Below are 15665 nucleotides of genomic sequence, written 5' to 3'. Positions count from 1 at the left end.
GCCAGACCAGGGTGTTCTCCTGCGCGGGCGGTGCCCGGGGCGTGCTGGCAGCTGGGCTCCACCCCACCAAATGCAGCAGTCAGCAAGCCAGAGGCAGGGCACATGGCGACGGGGGAGGTTAGCGAAGGGACTTCAGGGGTCCAGCTCCAGGTGTTTACCCCAACCCCAATGAAAGGGGAGGAGCCTGCTTCCCCCACCCCTGCTGTGGGGTTTCTCCCTGTAGCAATTCTGTGGGTCTGTCCATCCCCCACCCCTCAGCCCCTGGGATTAGTCGGAAGCAAGGGCAGGCAACCATGGCAGCTGGCAGGGCTGGGGGCACAAGCATTCGCTGTCCCTACCTGGGCCGCCCCCTGCCCTAGGCTATCCCGGGCAGCACCGCAGGGTGGGGGAGACGGCTCCCGCCCGGACGCCTGGGTCCCCTCGTTGGACGATGGGCTGGCACTCCTCTCCTGGGCAGGGCGGGCGGGCGGGAGGCTCAGGGTGAGGCAGCACTGTGAGACGTAGGGCTCAGCGAAGGGGGCTGGGGGGCCCTGGTCGGGCACATCCGGGGTAGGCATCAGTGCGAGGGCTACAGCCTGTCCGCTGCTCCTTCCTGGGGCTTCGTGGCCGGCCAGCTGGTCTGTGTGCAGCCCTGACTGCCACGTTTCCTGGGGCGGCCCTGCCCCACCGGCATCTTCCTTGCTGGGCAGGGAGCCCGCAGCCTCACCACACTCCCTGGAGCCTGCTGCCTCCTCTGGCCCAGGCCTCTCCTGCCGGAGCGCATCTGCGCAGGCCGGGGGACCCCTGGGCGCTCTCCCATCAGCTCCCAGGCTCTCCGCCGTGCCCTCCAGCCGGGCAAGGGCCTCCGCAGCCAGAGGGTGAGCTGCTCGTGCCTGCGTCACACCTCCGCAGGACCGGCCGGCTGCCTCTGCCCCCTCCAGCCGGCCTTGGATAGCCCCCCACAGCCCACCGCCTGCTCCTAGCCCACTGCCGGGCACCTCCCCCGCGCCCTGTCCCACCCCATCCTCTGACCGATACCTCCACGGCTTGTGGGGGTCCATCTGCAAAGGGGCATCACCTACCCAGCCCTGCCCGGCAGCGTCCACAGCACCGTTCCCAGCTGCCTTAGCCACTCCCGGCCCCTTGGGCTGGGATACTGCCCCGGGACGCTTCCCCGCTGCCCTGCGCTGCTCCAGCTTGGGGGGCAGCGCCCCGGGAGCTGGCTCTGGCACTGGGCTTGCCCGGTCTCCTTGCCCAGAACCCTCCTCTGCCACCAGCGCTGCTCTGTGCTCCTCCAGCGAGGGCCGAGCTCCTGCTACGCTCGGAGACGGGCCCCCGTGCACCTGGCGGACTGCTCCGCCCTTCTGCGATCCCGCCGTCTCCTCCAGGCTGCTCCTGTCCTGTGGGCCTGGGATCGCCCCCTGGCCGCCTGCTTTGGCCACCCCTGCAGACGCCCCCCTGGCACTCTCTGCCACCACATCCTCCGACCGATACCTCCAGGGCTTGGGGGGGACCAACAGAGAGGGGGCATCCCCGACCGCCCCATCTGCTCTCCGGGGACCCTCTCCTGCTGCCCCGCTCCGTTCCTCCGTGGGGGGCACCTCTGCCTGAGCAACAGCCCCCCCAGCGCTTGGCCAACCAGCAGCATCTGCTGCAACCTCCTCTCCCTGCCCACCTCCCAGCACGGGGGGCAGCCCCGCCACAGATGACACGGCCAGTAACGCAGCAGCTGAGGGCACGTGCACCCCCAAGCCTTTTCTGGCCAGGCCGGTGCCTTCCCCGGCAACAAGGGCGGGTCCCGGCGCATCCTCCCCGAGGTACATCACTACAGAGATGCCTGGAGACACAGACCGAGCCCGCCTGTCCCTCCCGGACCGGGGCAGCAGCTTCGGCCGGGCTGGCAGTTCTGCTGATCTGGGCCGGGCTCTGGCGGGTGCCACTGGTACAGGCGGAGAGGCTGCAGGTAGCGGGCCATGCGCTGGCTTTGCTGCCCCCTTTTCGAGCTGGGAGGGGGGAGGCTTGGCACCATCCCATTGGCGTCTCCGGACAGAGGGTACCTCGGGGGGCAGAGCCGTAGGAGCAGCGGGTTCCAGCAGGTGGGGTTTCTTACGCCGAGAGGGAGGGACAGGGCTCTCCACCCGGGGCATCCAGACGTCAGTGGGCCTGGAGGGAGGGACAAAGGGGAGAGAAGGGGAGTGGGTCTCCCTGGGGCTGGACAGGCCCCCTATCTCATTCCCTTCCCCACCCCCAAACTTCCTCCTCCCTTAATCTGCCCCGCTCAGTCGGGAGCAGTAGTTTCCTGCCTGGCCAGCTGCATCCCTGGCCCCACCCCTCCAGCGGAGGCAGAGCTGGCTGCCCGGCCTCCGGCACCCTTCCTGGGCAGGGGAAGCGCAGCTTCCTCCTTGGCTGGGAACCCACACTTCTCCTGAGCTGGGGGGAGGGGACCCTCCGACGCATCACAAGGCAGAAGTGAAACCAACACGGGGTCCCTGAGTTTACCCCAGACCAGCCTGTCCCTAACCCTTCCCCCACACAATGCCATCACCAGCAGCCCCTGCCCCGCACAGCAGGGAGAGAACCCCGGAGTCCTGCCGCCCAGCCCCTGCTCTAACCCCTAGCCCCCACGTCCCACCCAGAGCCAGGCTAGAAGCCAGGAGTCCAGACTCACCTGCCCTCGCTGCTGCTCCCTGACGCTGGCCGCTCCGTCGAGGCTGTTGCTTTCGCCTCCTCTTCAGCCCCAGGGTTGCCACCACATCGTCCCATCTCCTGCGAGGGGCCTGGCTTGTGGACCTGATCTGGGGCCGGGGTCCCCGTCTCCCTCTTAGCGCCTGGGTCCGCAGCCCCTGCCGTTCCCATCGGGGCCCTGCCGGCTGCCATGCTCTGCCTAGCCCTCCCAGCCCCGCCTGCGCCACTTACTGGGGTGGGGGCCATCTGCTCTGGGGGAGGGGAGGGTGCTGTCCCCTGCGAGGCCAGCTCCAGGACAGGAGGGGGGGCTTCCTGCTGGGGGGCTTCTGGGATGTTGGCCACTCGGACGGCTTCCTCCTTGGCAGAGCCTGCAGGAGAGGGGAGAGGATCCCAGGAATCAGCCTGGGAGCAAGGGGATGTGGAGGACAGCCGTACGCAGCTCCGTGTGTCCCTGCCCTGCAACCTTGCCAGTAGGCTCTCGCCCCCTCTCCTGAGGTCATTCAACCCCACCCAGCGCCTAGAGCTGGGCTAGATCTCAGGGGTCCTGCCTGCTTGCCCTAACTACTAGACCTCCCTGCCCGCTTCCACCCAGCCCCCTCTCTGACTACTAGCTCCTCCTCACCTCCCAGACAGAACCCTGGTGCCCAGCCCAGGGCTTCAGCGCCCACTCTTGATTTACCTGCCTCCTGGGGCATCCCACAGGGGTTTGCTCTGCCAGCAGCCGCCCTGCTGCTCCCTGGGGCTGAAGGAGTCTCCTCTTCCTCAGCAAGAGTGTTGAGCTCTCGCGCCGTGTCTGCGGGGGGCGGAGGGGACAAGGGAAAGGAGAAGCAGGGGGGAGGAAGAGGAGAGAGATGTAGTGGCTACAGCCTGCTCTGCTCCCGCCTGCCCCAAACCCACTTGGTGGGAAGGTCCTACCTGTGAAATAGCCCAGCAATATGGTCGGAATGAAACCTACTGTGCCAGCCACAGACAGACAGACAGAGAGTGGTGGACACAGACAGACAGTCAGACAGGAGAGAGAGGAGAGAGAGAATGACCACCCCCAAGACAGCATAGCTACCCTGAGGCGTGGGGACAGAGCTGCCAGCCCTGGGGGGAAGACGTGGCCTCGTCACTGCCCCCCAGCAAAGAGAAACCCAGTGAGTCACCCCGGCTGGAAGGCAAAAAGACATTCCCAGCTGCTATCAGGAGTCATGGCAATAGTGTGGCGGAGGGGAACCCACCAAAGGCCATCCAGGGAAACCGTGACCCTGAACGGAGCAGGGCTGGGAGGGCAGGGGCTGCGGGTGGGGAAGTGATGGTGGCTCAGGAGTGGCTGGTTGAGCCCACCTGTTGGGGCTGTGCCCTGGCTGCTCCTGTCGTCCTGCTGCCCTCTCTTGGCGGCTACATCGTCCTCATCGCTCTCAGCGAAGTCGTCCAGGTTGCCAACGTCGCTGGGTTTGACGCTCATGAGGCTGGCCAGGCTCTGCATGTCCTCGTCTCTGGGGGCCGGGCACGGCGTAAGGAGGAGACTCGCCACAGGCTCACGGCAAGGCCCTCGCTCTCTTCCCCCTCCAGCCCGCTATGACCCTTGCCGCCATTTGCACCAGCCCTCCAGAAAGACGGGGCTTTCCTAAGCTGTGAGCTGGGGCAGCTCCGCACCCGCCTCGCTGGCCGTTACTGGCAAGGGAAGGGACTGTTTAAACAATGCACCAACTGTGGCCAGGCAGCAGGATGTCCTGCTATTAAACACTGCCAAGGCAGCCCCTTGACAGCAGGGTCTTCCTCAACAGCACTGCCTGCAGCTGCCTGGAAAGACACTCTAACCAAGATGGCTGCCTGCGCCACCCTCTTCTTTTTTGCTCATGCCAAAATGGCCGCCTGCATCACTCTCTTGTTCCTCGCTCTTGCCAAGATGGCCGCCTACGCTACCCTCTTCTTCCTCACTCATGCCAAGATGGCCGCCTGCATCACTCTCTTGTTCCTCGCTCTTGCCAAGATGGCCGCCTACGCTACCCTCTTCTTCCTCGCTCATGCCAAGATGGCCGCCTGCATCACTCTCTTCTTCCTCGCTCTTGCCAAGATGGCTACCTACATTACCCTCTTCTTCCTCGCTCATACCAAGATGGCCGCCTATGCCACTCTACCCCTGCAGCTTTGCCGAGATGGCTGCCCCCAGGCAGCCATCCTCCTGCCCCAAGAGGACCATAAAGAGAACCCATCCTCAGTCCAGTCTTTTGCTCCCTGCCCAGAGCTTCTTTGGGCAAGCTCCTGTGCTGTCCCCATGGCTGGAGCAGCCTGGAGAGGAACATGTGAGTCAGAGCCCATCCCTGCCCCACCTCCCGCCGAGGGACGCTGCTGTCCCCAGACGGGCCCGTTTCCGCAGGCCCCGCTACACTGCCAGAACTCACGTGGCTTTGCCCTCGCGCAGGAAGACGCAGGACAGGGTGAGCTGCAGGGTGGCAGCCACCACCTTCACCGAGCGTGGTTTCAGCTTCAGCTTCAGCTCAGCATGGGCAGGGGTGGGGCGGGCGAAGCGCTGCAGGTTAACGTCCACCGAGGCGAGCACCTTCCGATGCCCCTTGGACTCCTAGGAAGAGTGGGAGAGGACTGTGATCAGGCAGCATCCTGGCTCCCAGCCCCGCTTACCCTAAAGCCACTAGCCCCCACTCCACTCCCAGAGCTGCAGACAGAACCCAGGAGTCCTGGCCCTGCTCTCTCTAACCGCTAGACTACAGTCCCATGCCAGGGATGGGCTAGACTCCAGATTTCCCACCTTTCCCTCAACTACACAGTCCCCTTTACAGACTGCGAGCAGTTAGATGGCTCCCCTGTCCCACATGGGACCTCGCAAGTTCTAGGTGCCCAGTGGGAGAAGGGCATGGGGGGACCAAGGGGCTACAGGATCCCCTGGCTCCGGCACACTCAATAATTCACCAATGGGCAAAAGTTACTCCTGAAAACCAGTAGCCCACTGGGTCGCACCCACTGCGCAAGGTCCACCCTCCACTACCTCAGGGGCTGCCCAGCCACATGGCAATGATGTTCTTAAGGCCTGGGCGTTGGGCCTGGCCGGGCAGTGGAGTTGCCCCCTTCTCCCAGCCTGAAACTCCACAAGGAAGGTGCAGCCAGAGAAAGACCAGCAGCGGGGGGGCCTCGTGTTTACGGCCAAGGCAATGGAAGTTGGGGCACGAGGGGCCCGGCGGTACCTGGGGGACAGCTGCCTGTGCGTTCCTCTTGTGAACAGAGGGGCATGGCCAGCCTGGCTGCTCCACAACGGGAGGGAGGCTTGGGCAAGACTTTTAGACCTCATCCGACAGGGAAGTGTCCCCTTAGGTGAAGTTTAGGCCCGAGAAGGCGGTTAATGAGTTTAGACTAAGTCTCCATTGGTTCCCATGACCGTTGTTTGCTCCTTCGCCAGGCTTGGTGTTTGGAAAGCAAAGTGAGGCCTGGTTCGCCAGACGCATGGCTGGGTGCTGCCGCCTGACCCCCCATGTCCTGTATTCACCGGGACACTCCCTTATTTTAGCTGCCTCATGGACTTTTTAAAGAAAATAAGCCAATTGTCCTGTATTTTCTGGGGCTCCTGTTCCTTGGCACCCTGTGTCTTGGGGTGGCCTTTCCTGCCAGGGAGCTCCTCCACTGCGTGGCTGCCCTGTCCCTGGAGCTCTGCACCTTGTGGCAGCAGCGCCTGCTGCAGGGGAGCTCCTCTGTGGGGCAGCTGCCCCATTCCCTGGCACCCCCTGGTGGCAGCCCTTGCTGCCGGCAAACTCCACAACCAGGTGGCTGCCTCATTCCCTGGCGTCCTACACTTAGGGGAAGCTCCCACTGCCGGGGAGCCCCTCCATGAGTCGGCTGCCTTGCTCCCTGGCCCCCCACGCCTCGGGGAGGCAGCTCTGGCTTCATTCATGGGAGGCTTTGGAACGTTCCCCAGCGGGGGTTCTGGAGCCCGCATCCTCCACTCCCCTTCATCCCTGATACCCTTCCACAAGGCTGCAGAGCTCCAGCCCTGGTGCTTCACCCTGGAGCAGCAGCCCCACCGTCTAAGAGCCCTGACGTGGGACAGCAACCCCAGCCCCAGCCCCAGAGGCTGGTATCCCGTGTTTGCCATAGGGCAATGTGGTTACCCAAACCCCTGGGTGCAGCAGATCAGTGAGCACTGGGCACGTCCAGCAAAGCAGGGGCTGACACTCACAGGGCTGGGGGGGCCTGTCGCTATCCTGCAGAGGGACAGCAACAGCATGGGGGGGAGCCGGTGGCTGGCAGAGCCGGGCCTCACAAGGGTCCCTCATGCTAAGGGCAGGGATAGTGAGGCAGCTCCCAGCGCTGGTGGCCTGGGTAGCATCATCCCACTCGCAGCTACACTCGGCAGCCCTGGCAACAGACGATCCCATGTCATCCCACTACAAGTTACCGCGCTCTGCTTATCCCAGGACATACGTTCTCAACCACAAAGGTCCATTCCTTGTCTTCATACTCCTCCACATGGGGGTCCTGTGAGGGGACAGGCAGAAGGTGAGTTTGGCTTCGAGTTGCTCGTAGCCCAGGGGCTTGGGGAGTTGGATGCAAGGGTGCCGGCTGCGCGGTGAGTATTGTCATGCAAGGGAGGGCTATAGGTGTGAGCTGCGGTGGAGCCGCGAGCCAGGAGGATGCCGCAGCGCGTCGGTGCAGACGCCAGCACAGCCACGGAAGAGCTGCACATCTGGGTAAGCGCCTGCGCTGGAGCGCACAGGCCAACGTAAGAGCACACGCATCCGTGCAAAGGGCGTACGTGACCGTGTGTGTGCAAGAGGGCACTGACGCGCTTGTGCAAGCAGCAGCTACCATACCCGGTACAGCGTCACCATTATGTCCACGTTCTCAGGCACCATCCACACGACCATCCCCCGATACGGGTTCTTGATCCCCGGCTGCCAACTGTGCGCCTGCAGGACACAGCCAGCCGGATCAGAGCTGGTGCCCCAGGGGGACGGCCATGTCTCCCATTCCCTGCATCCCCCCGCCAGCCAGGTCCCCCCGGGGGCTGTATCAGAGCTGGCCCCGCGACAGGCAGGAGATCCTCAGTCCACCCACCTTGGAGCAGACGCGTCGGTTCCTCCTGGTCCAAACCACAATCAGCTTGTCTGGCTGCCTGCACAGCGGAGGGAACAAATGAACGATGGAGAACAGGGGAAAGAGCACAGAAGCTTCCAAGGATCAGGGGTAGTGGGTGACCCAGCCCCAGCCCCAGCCCCAGCCATGATCTGCATGGGAAACCTTCCCTCTCATGCCTCTGCCAACCCCCAGGACTGCCCCCTTGCGCGGCTCCACTTAACCCAGTATCTTCCACTTCCCACCCCCCCCCAGAGCGGACCAATAGTCCCCTCCGCCCTGCAAACTCCCACCATTAGAGCTAAAGTTAGTAACCCCTCCCCTCTGCTCTACCCAAGCTGGAGGAGGACAATATGTTAGGAGGGCCTGGCAGATGGGACACCTGGGTTCTCTCTTAGCTCCGTGAGGCAAGTGGGAGCCAGTGTGTTAGGGGTGGGGGGCTGGGAACCAGGACTCCTGGGTTCCATTCCCAGCTCGAGGAGGGAACTGGAGGCCAGTGGTTGGAAGGCTGCTCCTAGTATGGGCTGCCTGCAGAGCAGCATGTTGCAGAGCTGGGTGGTTTTTATCTTCCCCGCCTGGCCACTGGGTGGGGTGGGCAGGGCCCAGCCTGAGCCCCCTGCTTGCCCCATGCTGGGCGAGAGGCACTGGGGCAGAGAGAAGGCGATAAGAAGTGGGGGAAAGAGTCTGCAGAGCAAAAATATACAGCAGCATTGGCTTCAGCACTGACAGTGAGGGGCACGCACAGCCCACCTCTGCTCCCTACTTTGCGGCTTCCCTGAGGACCCCACTGACTGCCAGGGGAGAACGCCCCTCTACAGGCCCCCACCCTGCTGCAGGCTCCCAGGTCCAGACGGGAACAGCCAGCCTTGGCTTGGTGCAAACCACTGAGTCACTCTGCAGTGGGACGCAGGGCAGACAGGGTGTTTACTCAGGAGGCGTGGGGCCAGGGCTAGGACAGCAGAGCTGGGCTGTGGGATTCCAGCCCTCTGGGCAGGGAGTCTGAGGCCTCTGACATGGTCCTGAGAGTTGATGGGCCCCCTCCTCCTGCACCCACTGCCCCTGCTTCACCCCTTGACTTAAGAGCTTCTGGCTCTGAGATGCTTTGCTCTATATCTTTCACAGCCACGTGGGCCAGGCCCTGGGTGGGGCTGGCTGTTGCTTGCACTCACACCCCCAAGACGCTGCAGAGCCACAGGCATTGTGGGGAATAGAGTCCAGGGGCTAGAACAGGGGGGTTGGGCAGGGGGCTGGAATCCTAATGATCTCTCCAGCCCTGGGAAGGGAGTGGGTCTGGAGGGTTGAAGCAGAGGGGGAAACACGGGGACTCCTGAGTTCCAGTCTTGGCTGTGCCCCGGCGCCTCTGCACAACCTTAGGAGAGCCTGTGTGTGTGTCCCAGTTTGCTACGGCCTAGCAGGGCTGCAAAGTGGTGTAATTCATTACTGGCTATAAAGGCTGGAATTCCTGGCTGGGAAGCACCAGGGAAGAGCTGGAGGTTTCTTGTTATTGCACAGGGACGTTCTGGAAACCGCCTGCTGCCTGGCCCTCGCTGGTTGGGACGTACATCCAACGTCCCCCTGCACTGCCAGTGTCCCCAGGCCTGACCCCCAGCCCCCTCTCTCCTAGCCCTGGGCTCCCACCAGAGTCAGTCTGGCCTGCAAGGCTGGGGCATCTGCTGGCCAGCTCCCCACCTGTCTCTGTCAGTCATGGCCTCGCTCCCCACCCGCTGCTGCCACTGATCCTCGGGGGTCTCCCTCCTCCCAGAGTCTCACCCGAGGCCCCTCCTCTCCAGCCCGCAGAGCCCGCCGCCCAAGGTCAACAGGCTGAGCTGGCCCCACTGCCCCACGGCAGCCCCACGGGCCATCCAAACTGGCGGCCTCACAACCACCCACCCGGCAGCCTCTAGCCCTCCTGCGAGCCTGAATGTCTGAGCCCCTCCCCCACCCCTGCGCTGTCATAACATTGACCATTGCAGGGTATTCTTAGCTCGCCGACGAGGTGGAAATATAAACACATGCTCGGCTTGTCGCAGCTCCTCCATCCCAGCGCACAACCTCCCCCCGGCCACCCCCAGCTCAGCTGCAACTCAGCCCTAAGCTTCCCTCCGCCCCGCCCCAGTGCCCCTCACTGTTGACCCACAACCCCCGGCCATCCCAGCCGTGCCCTCCTCCAAGCTCTGCTGGTGCCCCTCACTCCCGAACCACAACCCCCGGGCATACGAGCTTGGGGCTCCTGCTCCCCCCAGCTGTCAATGCCCCTCACTCTCCACGTACAGCCCCCCTGCAACTCCTGTCCTGAGCCCTTGGCCAGGTGCATTGCTCAGAGACCCGGGACATTTACAAACACCTTCCTCCCCTTGGGCGTGTGGCAAAGGGGCTAAGTTTAGCTCTGTCAGGAGAGGGTTGGAGAGCGGAGCGTCTCTGCAGGTGCTGAGCTAAATTGAGCGACTTGCTGGGAACCTGATACCCCGCAACACCACCACAGGCCTGAATCAGGGTAGCCAGAGCCCAGGGGGCAGGGCCATACCCAGCCCACTGGGGAGAGAAGGGCTGGGGCTTTGGGCCCAACTGGAGATGGGATAAGGGGAATCACTGGGGCATGACACTAGGAGAGGTGGGGGAGAAAGCGTGTAGGCTGGGGCCAGAGAAGAGGGAGGGGCCATGGAGGGGAAGAGGAGGGACAATGAGGAAAGGGGTGGGGCGCTTGGGCAAGCGGAAGGAGCCCTTGAGGGAAGAGATTGCAGAGGAACCAAAGGGAGGGTGAAGGAACATTTGGGGCAGTGGATTTGAAGAGCAGGGGCAGAGTCTGAGGGGGATGGGCAGGTGCCTGAAGACGAAGGGGTGGGGCCTGGGGAAGGCACGCCTCCCCTCCTGACAGGCCCACCCTTCCTGCATTCTCTCTGCCCAGCTCCCCCAGACCTCCTACCTCTCCCCCAGTTTCTATTTTTAGCGCTGTCACAAAATATTTATCATTTTTCCCTAAATCCCTTTTAAGGTCAGTTTAGTTTAAAAAAAAGAAAAGCCAAGGGCTCCTTCCCCTGCAGGCTCCGCCCATTTCCAAGGGGATGGGCCAGAGCTTGGAAGCAGACCATCTGCTAGGTCCCACCTAACTCACAGGGGCTACCTCCGACCCTAACTACCCTTTCCCCCAACAGGAGAGGAAGAGATTCACCATCTTCTAGAGCATGTGCCAGGCAGAGCTGCTGGGTCTGGGGGTGCTTTCGCACCCCCCTGCATTGAAGCTGTTTCTGTTCCACAACAGGGTGTACAATTTGGTTCAGTGGTTCCCAGCACCCCTGGTTCTAGACTCCTCTGGCTCTGTCTTAATCCTAGAGGACGCCCCAAAACCAGACCATCCGTCACTCCCTGGGGATTAGTGCACGTTCTAGGTCAGGGTGGGAGTAATGTTTGATGGATGGCCACAGTAAGAGTTTGGTAAGAGGCCCAGGGCCACCCTTTCCATTACAGGGTGTGCAGGGTCTGGGGTGGAGGCTGGATGCAGAAGGGAGCTCAGGGTAGGGGACGGGAGTGCAGGAGAGGGTGTGGGATTTAAGAAAGAGTTTGGGGGAAGCAGCGGTTGTGACGTGGAGCAGTGTATTGGGGTGCAGGACGCAGGAGGGTGTAAGGGGCAGGAGAGAATTCAGGCCTGGGGGAGGGGGGTAGAAGTGGGTGCAGGGGCTGGGAGGGAGTTGAGGGGCTGGGCCAGAGGGAGGCTGTGGCCAGGAGGCACTTACTTAAGCAGCTCCTGGCCAGCAGTGCTCGCAGGAAGGCTTCGCTGCCTGCCAGCAGCCCCAGCCCACTGGCTGTTCCATGCGGCTCCCTGCGCTCGCAGGGCAGGATCTGTGCACTATTCCAGCCCACAGCAAAACCTCTCGGCACTGGCTGCAGGCCGGATTAAAAGGCTTGGCGGGCCTGATCCGGCCTGCAGGCTGCATCTTGCCTGCCCCTGTTCTAGATTCTTCCTGTCCCAGTTCCTCCAGGCCTGGAGAGACATCCACTTTCTGCCAACCCCTGTTTTCTAGAGCATGTTCTTGAGTCTCCTGTTGTGCTACCCGGCCTGGAGGGGTGCCCCTACCTCCTCCAGTCCCTGAGTCCTAGGTGCAGCTCTAGATTCCCCCCCTCACCAATCCTGCTTGGACATGGGGTGAGGGGGGAAACAGGGCCACACCACCCCAGATGGCATGGTGAGGAAGATACCTGGACCTGCATCATCCAGGCCCCCTAGCTGGCTGGACACACAGACTTCACCCCCACCCAGTTTTCCCTCTAATTTTTTCAGTCCACGGGCAGATTAAATTTTGTGATGTGCACTAAGACGTGGATGTGCACCATCACTACACCAATAGCACAGGCACCCCTAGTTCCACCAACACCATACATGCAGTGTCCCCAGCTCCACGACAACCATCTCACTGTCCTAAGTTGTCCCCCTCTGACCTAGGGGCTGCTAAGGGGGCTGGACTCAGCAGCCAGTGGGGAGGGAGATTTGGAAATGCAGAGCAGTGGGGTGCAGGCCGCAACATGGGGCAGAGGAGGAAGGTGGAGTGTCAGCCACTATACACTGGGGCGTGGGGCTTGACCCCTTTCTATCCTCAACTCCCCCCCCCCAAACACACACTTCCCCACCACGACTGGAAATGCAAGGAGACAAGTTGCAGCCAACATGGGCAGAGGTGGGCATGGAGGGAGCCCAGTATTGCTAAGGGGTAGAGGTGGGCATGGAAAGAGCCCAATATTGCTTAGGTGTATTGTGGAAGGTGTCTGTGTGTCCCCTGTCTGACAGATCCCCGGGGACAACAACCTGCTATGGGCACGGCTCACTCAGGTACCCCCACCCCTATGTTGGGAGCTCCCTAAAACACTCTGTTCCAGAGTGGAAGGACTGAGCCCTTTCCTGCCTGGCTGAACTGCCCCCCACCGGGTCTGCTGGTTAGGACAGTTAATCCCCCCCTTCTCCCCCCACCAGAGGTGCCTGGCCCCCTCCTGAACTCAGCCTGAGCTATTAACTCTTGTCAGGAAACCAGAAGAAGTGCTGAGAAGAGCTTTCTTCTCCCTGTGGCAACACCCCCCAGATCCTCCAGGGGATTCAGCCCCTCGGCCTCGTGGCCCTCCTAGACATGCAGGGGTCTCTCAGCCCACCGCCGCCCCTCAGCTGTACTGGGCTCCCCCAGGCTCCCTGTGCCCCACGCGCCGCCGGGACAGGGGCCCCACTCACCATTTCTTGGTGCACTCCACCATCAGCTCCTGGTAACAGGCCACGAAGTGGAACTTGGCGGCGCGTTTCCCCACGCGCTGGAGTCTCTTCCACGCGGAGCTCATCGCGGCTCGTGACGGGTCCCGCGGAGCAGCCCCCGCCCGAGCCCGGGCCAGGCACCCCCGAGGCTACGGCTGCCCCCGCGGCGCCGGCCGATGCCCCGTGACGACCATCGTCCCGGACCCCGAGGCTGCTGGAAAACGATACCCGAGCTGCGACGGCTTGGACGCGGGCACTGAGCCAACGGGACTCCCGGAAAAATAGCGGGGGGATGGGGGTCCCTCGGACACCCCGATCCCTGCGGGGGCTGGTCCCCCGGACACTCCGATCGCTGGCGGGGGCCCGGCTCCCCCCCGGACACCCCGATCCCTGCGGGGGCTGGTCCCCCGGACACTCCAATCGCTGGCGGGGGCCCGGCTCCCCCCCGGACACCCCGATCGCTGGCGGGGGCTGGCTGTCACCCTGGGGGTCTCCCCGGTGCAGATCTCTGCCCCCGGGCCCGCGGCCGGGTAGATCAGTTCCAACTCTGTTCCGGTGCCCGAGCCCAGGCAGAGGCGAAGGGAAAACTCCGGCGGGTGCGAGCGAGGGACCCGTGCCAGGCGGCCAGCGCCTGTCTGCGGCCGTGGCTGCGCTTCCTGGATCCCGCACGCCCCTCCCCGGGACTCGGGGCGCCGGGCTGGGCTGGGCCGGGCTCGCCCCGCGCAGGAAGTTTGCGCGGAGATGAAACGAGAAGCGGGAGGAGGCGAAAGGAGAAGCGGAGGAAGGCGCGAGCCGCGCCCCCCCGGAGCAGGGCGGGGGCAACGGGGTCCCGCCGGAGATGCCACCCAGCGGCTGGGCGCCAGAGCCTAGCGGGGCTGCGGCCTTGGGGAGGCGGTAGGGGGGAGGGGCTACAGAAGTGGAAGTAGGAAGAGGGGGGCTAAGTGTAGGGGCTGGGGACGGGGGGGGGTCGCTCGGGGAGCCGGGTAGCGGGGGGGGGGGGTTTGGGGAGGCAGCCTGGGAGAGCCACAGCGGGGGGGGCAGGAGAAAGCGCAGACGGATCTGAGCTGGGTTAACAGGTTCCCTCTGTACCCCTCTGTCCCCTTCTCTGGACATGCCCCTCCCCGCCCCCATTACTTCCTCACTGAACTAGGCTGTCTCAGTCCGGGCGGCGGCGGAGGGGACAGCATGGGGGATGGGGAAAGGCTCAAAAGGGGGGGGTCACAACTAAGAGCAGACTAAAGACACACCCTCCCCCTGCAGCTCCCCCAGCACCACCCCCCTCCCCCCGCGCACATAGCTGCCCACCATCTCAGTGGGTATAAATACCCAGTAAGTTGAGCTAAGTCCTGGCATAGGAGCCGCCCGCACTCTGGGGTGGAAAATTCACCACCTCAAATTTAGAAACCGCCCAGAGAGCAGCGAACTCCCCCCGCCCAGGGCAGAGGCCTCATGCAAAAGTGCACATGCCAGCACAGGCCCTGGCACAAGGATCCCTGCGCTCCAGGGGCACACACCAGCCATGTGCACAAGTGCTGCTTCCACAGCTGCTCGGGCAAGGCCCCATGGCTGCCCGGCACTTGCACGCCTGTTGTGTGTGTCAGGGCCTTTGCACGGCCAGGGTGGATCATGGTGAGCTTTTATGTCCTCTGTGCCACCACATGCCTGTCACATGTTGCTTGTGGACTCCTGCCACATGCCAAACAGGTCTGGGTCTGGGAGGAACCCCTTCCCCCACCTCCCACCCACTGGGGTTGAAATCGGGGGCAACGGCCCCATCACTGCCTGTGTCCCTGCTGCCCCGTACAACACCAGATGCCGATGAGTCAGCAGCTGAATCACCAGCCCTCACCCCAGTGTTAACTCAGCAGAAACCGAACAAGTGTCACATCTTGCTCCTCACTTCAGCCCCCAGGCCCCTGCTAGCTCCCCCGGCTCTCCCTGGTAAGTCCTGCCGGTGCTCCTCAACCCCTCCTTGCAGCACCTGACTCTCCCAAGCTGGGTGCCGCACCCAACCTCCCCGGTGCCCCTGACTCCCTCCCCACAGCCCCAGCCATATCAGCTCTGTGCTCCCCAGCTCTGCTGGTGGCCCTCAGTCCTGTCCCACTCCCAAACCCACCCCGGCCTTTTCCACTGCAGGTCTCTTGCCAAACACCGAGTGATTCTGCCTTAGGGCTGGGATCCTCCAGCCTCACCCGACCTAGCTGAGAAGAAAGGGTGGACTTTGCTTGGAAATAACTTGCAGCACCTCCCAGTCGGCCTCTACTCCTTCACCTGTGTGCAGCAACATGAACCTGGGGGCTGGCAGCAGAGCAGGGAGGGGTAGCTACAGCGGGCACAGGAGGCAGAGCCCACAGAGCGCTAGTTGCCTGCACTGTGTGCCCCCCTGGCACTCAACCATGTGAGTCCTGGAGTCTGCGGAGGCCTCTGAATTCATTTGGGGAAACAAACAAACAAACGAGATCTGGCCTCAGCCCCACAGTGTTGGCCCAGTGCCAGGCCTGGAACCCAGAAGTCCTAGCACTGGCATGCTGCCAGAGCTGGACAGCTGGTACCAGTTAGAAGGATGTATTGTCCAGCCAGGCCCAGGCTGAGTGGTGAGGTCCCTGAGAGATGGGGAGGTGCTAAGGATGGCAGGCCCACCCCTGCGCCAGCAGGGGACTTCCTGCTAGGGCTGCTGGGTGAGAATAGGAGGAAGTGGGGC

The 15665-nt window shown here is 63.3% G+C and overlaps 1 protein-coding gene across 4 annotated transcripts in view; it reads right to left on the bottom strand.

The window, feature by feature from the left end:
• EHBP1L1 (EH domain binding protein 1 like 1) overlaps positions 1-13814 on the bottom strand; it is a 29211-nt gene extending 15397 nt beyond the window's left edge. Inside the window, exons 1-10 of one of the 4 annotated variants that reach the window (XM_075004931.1) lie at positions 12947-13814; positions 7717-7774; positions 7473-7568; positions 7084-7137; positions 5055-5233; positions 3994-4145; positions 3580-3618; positions 3344-3457; positions 2648-3032; positions 339-2142 (exon numbers count right to left, since the gene is read on the bottom strand). In XM_075004931.1, coding sequence (XP_074861032.1) covers positions 339-2142; positions 2648-3032; positions 3344-3457; positions 3580-3618; positions 3994-4145; positions 5055-5233; positions 7084-7137; positions 7473-7568; positions 7717-7774; positions 12947-13050 — 2985 coding nt within the window. In that variant the 5' untranslated portion in view covers positions 13051-13814. The remainder of the gene's footprint in view (positions 1-338; positions 2143-2647; positions 3033-3343; positions 3458-3579; positions 3619-3993; positions 4146-5054; positions 5234-7083; positions 7138-7472; positions 7569-7716; positions 7775-12946) is intronic. The other 3 variants (XM_075004932.1, XM_075004933.1, XM_075004934.1) reach the window with 3 other exon arrangements.
• Between the last annotated feature and the right edge of the window lie 1851 nt (positions 13815-15665).

Source organism: Carettochelys insculpta, chromosome 11 (genome assembly GCF_033958435.1).
Source record: "Carettochelys insculpta isolate YL-2023 chromosome 11, ASM3395843v1, whole genome shotgun sequence".
Classification (NCBI taxonomy): domain Eukaryota; kingdom Metazoa; phylum Chordata; order Testudines; family Carettochelyidae; genus Carettochelys; species Carettochelys insculpta.
Note: the sequence above shows the minus strand (reverse complement) of the source record. Positions and strands in the feature narration are given on the sequence as shown.